The sequence below is a fragment of the Panthera leo genome, chromosome C1 (assembly GCF_018350215.1).
Source record: "Panthera leo isolate Ple1 chromosome C1, P.leo_Ple1_pat1.1, whole genome shotgun sequence".
Classification (NCBI taxonomy): Eukaryota; Metazoa; Chordata; class Mammalia; order Carnivora; family Felidae; genus Panthera; species Panthera leo.
In genome coordinates, this window is record NC_056686.1 from 9,365,513 (window position 1) to 9,378,574 (window position 13,062).

The 13,062-nt window shown below is 46.9% G+C and overlaps 1 protein-coding gene across 6 annotated transcripts in view; it reads left to right on the forward strand.

Moving 5' to 3' along the window:
• Window positions 1–13,062, forward strand: part of LOC122228195 (arylacetamide deacetylase-like 3) — a 34,920-nt gene that overhangs the window by 14,498 nt on the left and 7,360 nt on the right. The window contains exons 3-4 of one of the 6 annotated variants that reach the window (XM_042953130.1): window positions 2,884–3,212; window positions 4,023–4,223. In XM_042953130.1, coding sequence (XP_042809064.1) covers window positions 4,182–4,223 — 42 coding nt within the window. In that variant the 5' untranslated portion in view covers window positions 2,884–3,212; window positions 4,023–4,181. Of the gene's footprint in view, window positions 1–2,883; window positions 3,213–4,022; window positions 4,224–9,880; window positions 10,042–10,469; window positions 10,772–13,062 lie in introns of those variants that run through there. The other 5 variants (XM_042953129.1, XM_042953131.1, XM_042953133.1 and 2 more) reach the window with 5 other exon arrangements.

Here is a 13,062-nt window from a genome sequence, read left to right on the forward strand (position 1 = left end):
TTGAGTCCCCTAAGTCTGCCTTCATGATCTAATAGTTTTCTTTCCCTCTTCTTTTCAGCTTATTTTCCATAATTTTAACTTCTTTTCTATTTTAACTTGTGACTGTGTATTTAGATCTCAGTTGTAGCATTTTTTATTTTAGCCAGGCTAGTTTTTAGGTCTTTGATCTCTTCAGCAAGGGTTTCTCTGGTGTCTTCTATGCTTTCTTCAAGCCCAGCTAGTAATCTTGTGACTATTGTTTTAAATTCTTGTTCAGATATATTGCTTATATCTGTTTTGAGCAAGTCCCTGGCTGTGAGTTCTTTTTGAACTTTCTTTTGGGTAGAATTCCTCTTTGTCTTGTCATGTTGGCTAAGTTTCTGTCTTATGTGTATTTTGAAAGCTTGTTATACTTCCTGCACCTGAGAGTACTACTATATTCAAAAGGGGTCATACACAGTCCAGGGCCTGGCACTTCAGGAAGTGTTTCTGGTGTCTGCTGTGTGCACTCTGCTGTTGCATTTTGGCTTTTCTTTCCCACTGTCAGTTCTCTGCAGAGCTCCTCTTTGCTTGCGTTGGGGAGTGTTTGGACCTTTAACTAGATGTGCTTTGATTTGTTAAAATAATCCTGGAAAAAAAGTGAGGGGTGGAGGAAAGCCTGATCCAAAACTGAGAGAGAGAGAGAGAGAGAGAGAGAGAAGGAAAAGGAGTGAAAAAAAAAAAAAAAAACCCAACCCAAACAATCAAACAACTATAAGCCTGATTCCAAACAAAAGGAAAAGAAAAAGAAGGCTGATCAAAAAAACAAAACAAAACAAAACAAAAAACCAGAGAAGGAAATGAAAAAACAAACATAAAACTATAAGCCTGACTCCAAAGAAAAAAAAGAGATGGGGGGAAAAAAAAAGTAAGCCTGGTCCTATTTCCACCAGCATTGTAGGTGACACTTTGAAGCACTCTGTTTTTCAGTACACTTGTTGCATGCAGAGTGCTGGCTGTGCTGGGCTTCTGGAGAAGACTTCTGTGTTGGCTCTGAGTCCCGCCCCTGTAAATAAGCAGTTGCTAGGCACAGGGGGTGGGGTTTGGTGTAAGCAGGTCCCGCGTCCACTGGGGGCAGCAGTGTTGCTCTCCGAAGTCCCACAGTGTTGCTGTTAGTGGGGAAATGGTGCCACCCAATCCAATCTCTCCTCCCTGGACCAGGGATCTCACACCCCCTGCTGTTCAGCCAGCCCTCACAGAATACCGAGCACAGTCAGTGCGCCCTGCATCATAGGTCTCCTGCAATTTTTTTTTTTTTTTTCTGGCATGGGGCTGGGATTTAAAACTTGAAATCTTAAAGGGTGCAGCACCACATTGATCCAACCCATTCCTCCAGAATAGAGCCTCTTCACACTGTGCTGATGTCCTTTGTCCCAGAAAAACAGTCCCCCACCTTTGTGGTGCATGGAACCTATGGTGTAGCACCATGGAAAGCAGCAACCAGCTTATCTGCCCTCTGTGCATGCCTCTGTCTCCTCCTGATGAAAGGCTGTAAGGGGAATGTTCTCTCCCAGTGAGACCCAGATCCCTACACCATGCTATGCACCCTGGGGCCAGCACCCTCCTTCTCCCCAGGAGTGTGCATCACAACTTTGCTCAGGAGAAAGTCACGCAGTTCCAAAACCTCAGAGTTTGAGCTACACACTGTTTGCATAAAACATGACACTCAGTACCCCTCCCTCCCCACCCAGCCCCTGGTCCAGAGAGGCTGTCCTCTTGCGTGAACCCAATGCCGCACTCTTTCAACCCCTCTCTCTTTCTCTTTCTTTTCTCTCTCCACAGAAAGGGTTCCCTCCCCTCCGCAGCACCACCATTTTCCTCTACCATCAATTCACTTCCACGTGCCTCTCACCTGCCATGCGGTCTCTCTCCAACCGTGGAGATCCTTCTGCTACTCCCAGATTGATTTCTTGGGTGTTCCAAGTGATCTGACCTCAATATGGCTGTGTCTGAAGGAGAGGAAAGCCCACCCCTACTTCTCCACCACCTTAACTCCTCCCTCACTTAATTGTCTTTCAAATCCTGAATCAATTATTAGGATCCAGACCTGTCAAGCTACTAACCAGCTGTGGCTACAGAAGGGAGTGGGATTGTATTTCCCTTGGGGAACAGAGGGCAGGTATCATTTTCTAGTGGGAACACTTCGTTTTGCTGAGTACCTGAAACCAAGATAGCTTCTCATCTTTGGGAAACGCCAAAAGTTTATTTTGCAGCTCAAATATTTTCAACAAAACTACTGTACCTTCAAACAGGGGCTCAGTGCTTAGCAGTCAAGTAGTCATGAACTTGAATGGGGAAAGAAATCACACTTATTTTCATGAACCTCTAATTGAAATTTAGAATTTTTAAAAATATTTATTTTTGAGAGAGAGAGAGAGAGAGAGAGAGAGAGAGGGAGAGAGAGAGAGAGAATACGCAGGAGGGGCAGAGAGAAAAGGAGAGAGAGGATCCTAAGCAGGCTCTGCACTATCAGCACAGAGCTCGATAAAGGGCTCAATCTCATAAACTATGAGATCATGACCTGAGCCAAATGCTTAACTGACTGAGTCATCTGGGCATCCCTAAATTTTTTTTTTTTTCTGGCAGAAATGTGGGCCACAGGCCACAGTAATATTGCTTGTACATGGGACTTTATCACCAATAAGATCACAAATATTTTCATGTATTTCAGTTGTGACAAATATTACAAAACATCCTTTATGCTCATCATTATTTCAAAATGTGGCATTTCTAGATCTGCCGCTAGGTAGTGTTATTTAATGTTTTTTTTAAAGCACTTATATTTCTATATTAGAAACTGAAAAAAAATCTCTACAACTCCATGTTAATATAATTTTTCTTAGTAAGTCTATGTCTGTTTTGCAGTTATTTAAGAACATTGTTTTTATGAAAGAAGTACTAAAAATATTCTGAGAAAAAGTCTGCAGCACAAAAAGATTCAAGGATCAGCCCCCAACAATGAATGCTCAGGAAGGAGTGGAACATTCCAAAGGGTTCCTGGGTGTCTGCAGGGTCACTCCACCTGTCTGCCATTATGTCCAACATCAAGCCATCATAAAATTAACATGGATGAACAAAGCCATTGTGAAGATTCAGCCAGGATTAGTGACTTCAGATTTTGGAAAGTTGACCTAGCCTTTAGGTCAAAGCTTGTTTGCCTGTTCTTGAGGCAGGAGGGGCTCCTGAAACACAAGGTGGGTCCCTCCTTTCCTTCCCAGGGGCTTCCTCAGGAAGTATTACATCTCTGCCTGGAAGGCTCTCCCCAGAGAGTTGCTTGGAGAGTGAGCATCCTAAACGTTTATGAATGAATAAATGAATGAGTGAGTGAATGAATGCATGAAGGCACCCTCTGATGCTGCAAACAAGGGCAATTACACAGAGACAGGTTTTTCCAAAGCTGACGCCATATTGGTGCCGCATGCAGGAGAAGCTGGCACTGCTGGGATCTGGTCCAAGTTTAAATTCACGTGCCCTCTGTGGAACACTTCCACCTGGCTCTCTGCACCATCATGCCTGACTGTCACCCCTTTGATTTGTCTGCATCTGAGATAGAGACCCAAAGGGTCAGGTGGCCTGATGTAGCTTTCACAGCCTCTCTGGCCCTGCAGACCCTCGTGTCCACCTGCTACCAACACTGTTCTCCAAAACCCTTTGCTAGGGACTCAGTTGGGCTCTAGGGACTTCCCTCTGGGAGTTTCAGCCTCTGTTTCTCCAAACCCAGGAATGTGTTTTCAGGAAACTACTTTTAGCTCATTTTTCCCTTAAAATGTGCACCACACCCCGAGTCCCTCAGCCCCTCCACCCTCACTTCCTTCCCCTCTACCCTTCAAAGCACATATGGATTTTCCTAAGGGATTAAGAGCCCCTCCATGACGTGAAAGGTGGGGAAAGAGACAAAGGTGTCCTTGGTATCCATTTATGGAGCCACTTTTAAGGCAGGAACTATACTAAGGAAGATTAGTCTAGTAATTTTTTCATACCTTCTGTCTTTATTCACTTGGAAGATAGAAAAGAAAGTCAAAGATTCCTGATGGCTCTTTTCACAGAGGATTTGTGACAACTTACAGCAAAAGCATGTGCAATGAAGTCAAAGTAAAAGATGCACAGAAGTGGGCACACAACCGGAAGATAGAAGATAAAAGGGAGGAAGATAAGAAAGCAGCATGTTTCCCAAAGGAGCCAACAACATGCCACACTCCAGGCAGGTAATTATTATTATTATTAATTTATTGAAGCATCATTGGCATACAGCATTGTATTGGTTTTAGGTATGTGACATAATGATTCGATAGATGTATGCACATACATTGCAAAATGACCACCACAAAAAATTTAGTTAGGGGCACCTGGCTGGCTCAGTTGGTGGCGGCTCAACTCTTGATCTTGGGGTCATGAGTCCGAGCCCCACATTGTGTGTAGAGATTGCTTAAAAATACAACCTTAAAAGAAAGTTTAGTTAATTTCATCACCACACAGAGTGACATTTTTTTTTTCTTGTGATAAGAATCTAGCAATTACTCTTAACAATTTCAACATACAGTATTGTTAACTGGAGTCCCCACGGCACATGGCATCCCTTGGACTTATTTACCTTGTAAATGGAAATTTGTACCTTTTGACCACCTTCACTCATTTGGCCTGCCCCCACTCCCTGCTTCTGGCAAACACCAGGCAGGTAATTCTTATCTTGAGAAAGGAGAGAATTCTACTAAGTCTTTAGATGATGCACCGAAAAGAGTTTCAAGTGGGAGTTATATTGATGATAGTAACTGCTATAGCAAAATACACACTGAGTGCATTTGCAAAAGCAAATTGCATGTGCCTATTTCCCAAAGCCAAGGGGGTTTGAAAAGGGTTGGTTCACTGGTCCCTTCACTGTGGTGGGCTGAATAACATCCCCCCACCCTCCTCCCAGAGATGTTCATATCTTAATCCCAGAACTTGCAAATATGTTACCTTACATGGCAAAAGGGACTTTGAACTTGTAATTAAGGATTTTGAGGTGGGGAGATTATCCTGGATCATCCAAGTGGGCCTAATGTAATCACGAAGGCTCATATAAGAGGGAGAGATAGGAGGAGGCAGCATCAGAGAAGGAGGTGGGATGACAGAAACAGAGAACAGAGTGGTGCTGGGAGGGGATCCTGGGATTCCTTGGCTCAGGAATGCAGGCACCTCTAGAAGCTGGGAAAAGGGAGGAAACAGGTGTGAGCCTCTAAGAGGAATGCAGCCCAGCTGATACCTTGATGTTAGAACTTCTGCTTCCAGAACTGTGTGAGAATAAATCGGTATCATTTCAAGGCTCTAAATTGGTGGTAATTTATTATAGCAGCAGTGGAAAATGAATACATTATTCCTCCCTTCCTCCATGAGCTCAACACTAACCAGAAAACAGAATAGGAGTCAAGGATTTGGAGACGAAAATACCCCTGTGCTGGACATTTTCCCTTTGTCCCCCAGGTAGGCTCCCCACCTTCCTCCACCCACTCTGTAGCCTGGGAAACTGACCTGCATGGACCCCGCCAAGAGCATCCTTTGCCCTCTGCTTTCCTGAAGGGCCTGGGCAGAGGAGCACAACAGCATGAGAGCCTAGGAAGGAAGGGGAGTGACAGTGGGGCCAGCTCTGTCCCCGTGGGTTTGCCATGTGTAAGCTGTGTGCCTCAGCTCAGCTCACAGGGAGCCCTTTCCACACAGCTTTGGTTCTGCTATATCCCCTCCACTCTGGGAGGGAGAATGGAGCCCTGCTGTTACCGGCTGTGCTATCCTGTGGGCTCTTTGCAAATTACCCTAATATGAGGGTCTTAGTCCATTCAGGCTGCTGTAATAAAATTACCATAAACTGGGTGGCTTAAACACAATAGAAGGCTGGGAAGTCCAAGATCAAGGTGCTAACAGATTCCATGTGTGAGAACCCACTTCCTGGTTCATTGACAGCTGTCTTTTCTCTGTATCCTCACATGGCAGAAGGGGCAAAGGAACTCTTGGAGGTCTCTTACTAGGGCACTAATCCCATTCATGTGGGCCCCACCCTCATGACCTGATCACCTCCCAAAGGGCCCACCTCCAAATATCATCATACTGGGGATTAGAGTCAGCATATGAATTACAGGGGGACACAAACATTCAGTCTATAGCATGAGTAAGCCATCCAATTCCTGCTAGGACCCTGATACGTCACCTTTCTTTCTGATAAAGCTGATTATCAGAGCATGTGGCTTAGGTGTGTGGGCAAGGGTGCTGCCTGATATTAGGAACAGGGTCCCAGGCAGCATTGAACATACATACACCTCTCTCTGGAGGCACCTGGCTACAGAGAACAGGATGCCCCTTCTCTGCGGGCAAACAGATGTCACAGCGAGCTGAGCATGCCCAATTCCTTCTCCATTTCACAAAAGCCACTTCTCCTCCAAGGGGAAGAGTGAGTGCAGAAGTAGAGGGAACATAGAGTGTTATTTTTCTAGAGATTGCTTGGCCCAGGGGAGAAGTACACTCAAATACTTCTTAGCTTCTGCCTTTGGGCAAGCAGAATTCAAGGCAGGAAACGTATCGTAAAAGAATACCATTCGATGTTGATAAGGGTGCTGTTGTGGGTTGAATTGTGTCCCTCTAAATTCATATGTTGTGAGTTTTTAAATTAAAAAAAATTTTTTTTTTAAGTAATCCTTACACCCAACATGGGGCTCAAACTCATGACCCTGAGATCAAGAGTCACATGCTCTACTCGACTGAGGCAGCCAGGCACCCCTAAATTCATATGTTGAGCCTAACCCCCAGTGCCTCAGAATGTGACCTTACTTAAGAGGTAAGGTCTTTGCAGAGATGATCAAAATGAGGTCCTCAGAGTGGGCCTCACTCCAATACAACCGGTGTCCTTGTAAAAAGGGAAACTGGACACAGAGACATGCGTAGAGGGAAGACAATGTGAAGATACAGGGCGATGACAGCTGTCCAAAAGCCAAGGAGAGGGTCCTGGAGCAGACCCTTCCTGCACGGCCCTCAGAAGATTATCAGCCCTGGTGACACCTTGGACCTCCAGCCTCCAGACCTGGGAGACTCTAAGCTTCTTTTGCTGAAGCCCCCCTTCCCCCACCCCCACCCCCAGCCTGGGGTCCTTTGTTTAGGGCAACTCCAGCACGCTGAGAAAGGCGACTTCCGCAGTAAATATATAACTCTGTGCCAAATGACATCGCAGCAAGATACACAAAAGAAAAGACTGCTAGAAATTCCCTAATGAGCGTGCAGGAGCACAGACACCACAAAGAGACGGAACAGGAGTACTTGACCTGACCTTGGGCTGGGGACTCCTTGGCAGTCTGTGGTTGGACTTCAAGGGCCCTAACATCACGATCAAACTATTTCTTGTGCCAGATGCTGGCACTCAGCACCCTCCTTACTGTTCTGAACCCTCTCCTGTGTCTGGGGGTTAAATGCAGGAGAATGACGCTTCCTAGGCCATCTTGCCCACAAGGCTCCAGTTTGTCTCAGGAACATGGGTCCCGGAAGCTCTGGAAGGCAGCTAGAAGCGGAAGCCATTCTTCCTGGGCAGCGCCGAGCATGCGCACGTGAGCACCAGCCGGTAGAAGCCTCCCCGTTTTGCATCCGCCTCCCGGTGTCCCCTGGCGAGTCAGCCCTCTTCCTGTGCCAGAGATCAGTCAGCAGCGTGGTTTCTTGTGACACCTGGGGTGCTGTTTACTGAAAGCCTGCCCTCCCTCCACCCTGCCCACAGTGTTTTGAATTCCCTGTATTAAATCTCCTCTTGCTTGTTGGACAAAAGGCTGCGTGGCAGAACGATCCTATGAATCTGCCAAACTCCATTTCATTTTCATCCTTAGGTAGATGGAAGGTTTGCCACCCCCCCCCCCCCCAAGAGTCCCATGCATTTCGGTGAAGCCATGTGAATGCGTTCCGGCCAATGGGATGTATTTCCAGGCCTGGCCCTTAAGTTCACCTCCACGGGTTCTTCCACGAGCATATCATTCCTGGGGCTCCTGGCAAGGCACGGAGGATCGGCGGAGGTCCTGGAAGATGGCAGAACATCAGACGGAAAGAAACATGGATCCTGTAATCACCAAGTGGTGCGGGTGTTCATCAAACACGCCAGTGTCTGTGTTGGGAGGGGAAAATTAGTCTTTATTCTACCAAAATCTTTTGTTATAGCAGCTGGAATTACTGATCCTAAGTAATATAACCAGGAAATAAAAAAATGGTTCGGTGCTTATATGTAGGCATTCCCTCATTCTCCCTGTGCTTTTGCATAATTTCTGGGTTAAGTGTTTATAAACCTCAGTGGTAACAGACTCTAATCCTTCTCATAGTAATTGATCTATGCGTATTTTCTATTTCTTGGGTGAAATTCATATATATATTTTAAGTTTACTTATTTATTCTGAGAGCAAGAGAGCACATGTGTGAGTAAGGGAGGGGCAAAGAGAGAAGGAGAGAGAAAATCCCCAATGATAGTGCAGAGCCTGACATGAGGCCCCATCCCATGAACCAGTGAGATCATGACCTGAGCTGAAATCATGAGGCGGATGCTGAACCGGCTGAACCACCCAGGCGCCCCCAGATATTTATATTTTGACAAAGAAAATCTTCATTTTCAAAATCATTGCCATATAGTTTCATGTACTGTAAAAAAGATCTTTCTAAGCATGATAAGAGAACAGATGAGAGATTTCATTGTGTAAAAATTACAAACGTCAATGCAGAAAAACGGCATTAACAAAGTTAAAAAAGCAAATAACTAGAAAATAATCCTTAAAAATATTTTAAAAAATTTTTATTGAAGTATACACTCCATACAGTGTGATATTAGATTCAGATGCACAGCATACTGACTCAGCAATTCTATACATTACTAAGTGCTCACCACAATACGTGTGGTCACCGTCTGTCACCAATGTTATTACTACAAATATTTTTTCAAGTCAGTGCAAAAAGAGAAACGAAAATAGAAAATTTTAGATACAGAGTATGAAGACACAAAATAAATTCACATGAATCCGTAAAGGAAAAACCTCAAATACTGGATAAAATATGAAAGAATGTTCTACTTCATTGGATTCAAAGAAATACACACTGAAAGCTAATGGAGTTACTATTATTATCCCCATCTTACAGTCTCGGAAGCTGAGGCTCAGAGAGTGTATTGTAACTCGCTCACGATGAGAATGCTGGGTGGGGCAGAGCCAGGATTCAAATCCAAGTCTTACTAGCTCAGGGTTTTTCATCCTGGGCACTACCGGCCTGTTGGACCAGGTACCTCCTCTCTGTCGGGGCCATCTGTGCATTGCCGGATGTTAAGCAATATCTCTGGAACCTACCCCTGCGGTGCCAGTGTCAGCCCCCACCCAGCCCATTTTGTTGTGACAACCAAAAATGTCTCTAGACATTGCCAGGTCTCTCCTGGGCGCGTAGGATCTCCCTGTGCTCTGACACCATGGTGGGGAGGTGGAAGAGAGGGCAGCCATCATCATTATTACTGCAGATGTGGGACTTGTCATTAGGGGAGATTTTGAACGGTGACATCGATCTCAACCTAACCTGAAAAGGCAGGTAAGCTCAAATTTTCCTGCTTTACAATGAAAAGGGCAAAGCTTGTTCATTCATTGCTTCATTCGGTAGACATTTGCTGAGCACCTGCTAAGCACCAAACCCTGACCTAGCCTCTGAGGATAAAGCAAGGAACAAAGCAAAAATTCTTGTCCCCACAGAGGCGCCACTCCACAGACAATAAACAAACAAGTGAAGTATGCGATATTTCAGGTGATAATAAAGGCCATGAAGAAGTGGAGGGTGGGATGGGCATAGGGATGCTGGTGGGGAGTTATACCTTTAAATCAGGTGTCCAGGCACAGCCTCACTCAGAAGGTGACATTTGACCAGAGACCTGCAGTAGGGGAGGAGTTGAGCTCAACCATTATCTCGGGGAACACTGTTGCACAGAGAACCACAAGTACAAACACCCTGGGACCTCCTTGGCAGACTAAGGAACAGCGAGCATGGCCAGAGTGTAATTAGGGGGTGAGTGCCACCAGAGCACAGGTGGAGGGAATGGTGTTTGTGACATCCATGGTGACTTCTCCAAGGCCACTTCTTTTTTTTTTTTTTTAAGTTTATTTATTTATTTTGAGAGAGAGCGTGCGTGAGGTTCCGAGGGAGAGAGAGAGAATCCCAAGCAGGCTCCGCAGTGGCAACACGGAGCCTGACGCGGGGCTCGAACTCACAGACTGTGAGATCATGACCGGAGCCGAAACCAAGAGGTGGGCACTTAACCAACTAAGCCACCCAGGTGCTCCTCCAAGGCCATTTCACGTAGCAGTGCTCCAGGGTGTAGCTGGAACTTTGGAGCCCTCATTTCCAGCTGAGTCAGGCTGCATGAACCACTTTCTCCTCTGCATGGGCCCTGCCCTAGAATTATGTCCTCACCTGAGTCTGTGACTCACCTGGGCTGGGCCAATGCTGTGGAGATGGGGAGGTGGGGAGGGCAGGTTGTGGTGTATAAGTGGAGGAGGGCTGCTGACTCCTGACCGTGTCCGGCACTGAACAGCCTCTTCTCTTAGCCTCCTCTGTGTTGAAAAACAGCATGATGGCAGTCCTGCTCCTGCCCCTTCTCATGGCAGCCTGTGCGTTCTTGGGGGTTGGTCTGTGGGTAATCTGCAGCCATTTCCTTACTGCGGACATCCCTGCAGCCATCGGCCACCCGGTGAAACTGCGGGTCCTGGATTGCCTTTTCCTGCTGTTGTTGAGATGGGTGAGTTCCCTCTCCGCCTGAGGGTTCAAGGAGGAGGTTGGGAAACCACATGAGAAGATTCTAGTTGCATTGACGCAGCAGCAGAGACAGGCTGGCTGCATTTTATTCTCACATCTGAGTGATCCCTATTAGGGAACCTATTAACTAAGAGGTTCTCAATTTCTTCCTAGTGTTTCTCAAGCTGTACTGGGCTCAGAGCCAGAAAATGAAAAAAGATTTACTTCCTCGGTTAACAGGAAAGAAAGATCAATTCCAGTCCCACCCTCCCTGCCTCCTGTCTTACTGTCTTCACAGCACACACTATGAAGCTGTGAAGACAGGAATGAGTTACTGCGGATTTTGAGCCCCCATCACCACCTACCTAGCTAGAACCAGCCAACAACAAAGACACATGCAGCCAATTAGTAAATTAGTACAAATGAGTAAAACTTCAGAATGTAGCTTTAGATACACACACACACACACACACACACACACACACACACACAATCTTTTTACTATTGAGAGATGGAAAACTGTTTATGTCATATAGTCAGATTCTGCTCATTGCTACTGGTGTGTGAATTTAATAGAATAGATACAAATAGATCATGGGGAGAATTGTGTCAAAGTTGCCAATGGGGACTGGTTGTGCTTTTCCAGAGGGCTGACAGACTGAATACAGAAAACACGGTTAACTCTCTTATGCAATGGAAGGGACTCCCTGGTGTCTTCTTTGCTTTCCTCAAGCTCAGCTAGTATCCTCATGATTGTTGTTCTAAATTCTAGGTCAGGCGTATTACTTATATCTATTTCGATTAGATCCCTGGCCGTGACCCCTTTTTGTTCTTTCTTTTGGGATGCATTCCTCTGTCTTGGCATTTTGTTTACGTCTGTGTCTTCTGTGTGTTAGGAAAGCCTGTTCTGTTTCCTGCTCCTGAGAGTTATGGCTATAATGTTCATTTATTTATTTTGAGAGAGAGCGAGAGAACGAGCGGGGCAGAGGGTGAGAGGGAGAGAGAGGGGGAATCCCAAGCAAGTTCTGTGCCGTCAGCATAGAGCCTGACACAGGGCTCGATCTCACGAAGCTCGAGGTTGTGACCTGCGCTGAAATCAAGAGTCAGACGCTTAACTGTCAGAGCCAGCCAGGTGTCTCGAGAGTAATGGCTATACCAAGAAGACCTCATATACTGTTCAGGGCCTGGTGCTTCAGGAAGGGTCTCTGGTGTATGCCATGTGCACTCTGCTGCTGTGTTTTGGCTGCTCTTTCCCTCAGGTCAATCCTCTGCAGAACTTCTCCTTGCCTGCAGTGGGGTGTTTGGACCTTGTCTAGTGTATGGCGAGCTTTAACTAGGTGTGTTTTAGTCTGCTTGTTAAAAGAAGCTGGATCCTATTTCCCCTAGAGCTGCGTTCTGTGATCAGTAGACCTGGTGTGTGTGTGTGTGTGTGTGTGTGTGTGTGTGTGTTGGGGGGGAGTTGCACTGGTCTTCTGGGGGAGGGGCCTGCTGCACTAGCTCTCAGGGGGACTTGCCCTAGTTCAGAAGCACCTGCAAGGCGCAGGGGGGAGGGGCTTGGAGTAAGGGGCTCCAGCTTCCCCTGGGTGATGCTGTGCTGCCCACTGAAGTCCGGCAGTGTGATGGGCTGGGGAATGACATCAGTCCTTCCTCTCTCTCTCTCTCTCTCTCTCTCTCTCTCTCACCTGGAGGAGGGAGTTCTCCCCTGCTGCTGCTCAGGAAGCCCTCACAGAAGAGTGAACAATCTCCCTTGTGTGTCCCAGGTGTCCCTCAGATGCCCCTGCCTCCCTCTGTGTCCTGGCTTTCTGCTGCCTGGTGGCACAGTACTCTTGTGTTTTATCTCAGGTACCCGGCTGTGTTTCACAATTCCAAATTCAGGGACCCAGTGTGGCACGGACCCATGCTGATCCTCTGGGGTAGGGTCTCACTGTGCTGTGGCCGGTGCCTGTTTGTCCCAGAAGGGCAGTCGCATGACCGCGCAGGGCTCGGAGTCTGTGGTAGAGCGCAGCAAAAAGCCAATGCCAAGGTTTGCTGCCCTTCTGTCTCCGTTCCTTTGCTTGTGATGCTTGTGAACGGGGCAGCATGTGGGCGCCTGGGGCTCTTCTGTCCCCTGAGAGGCTGTGCCACCTCTCCCAGATGCACTCCAAGCAGGAAAACTGTGTCTCCCAGTATCCTCAGACCACGCTGCCCGCTCCTGGGCCTCCTCCCTCCTTCCCTGAAGCACCGCTAAGCCCACCGGGCCGTGCCTCTGACTTCTTTGCCTTCTGTGGGTCCCCCTGCTTGTGCAACTTGCGATGT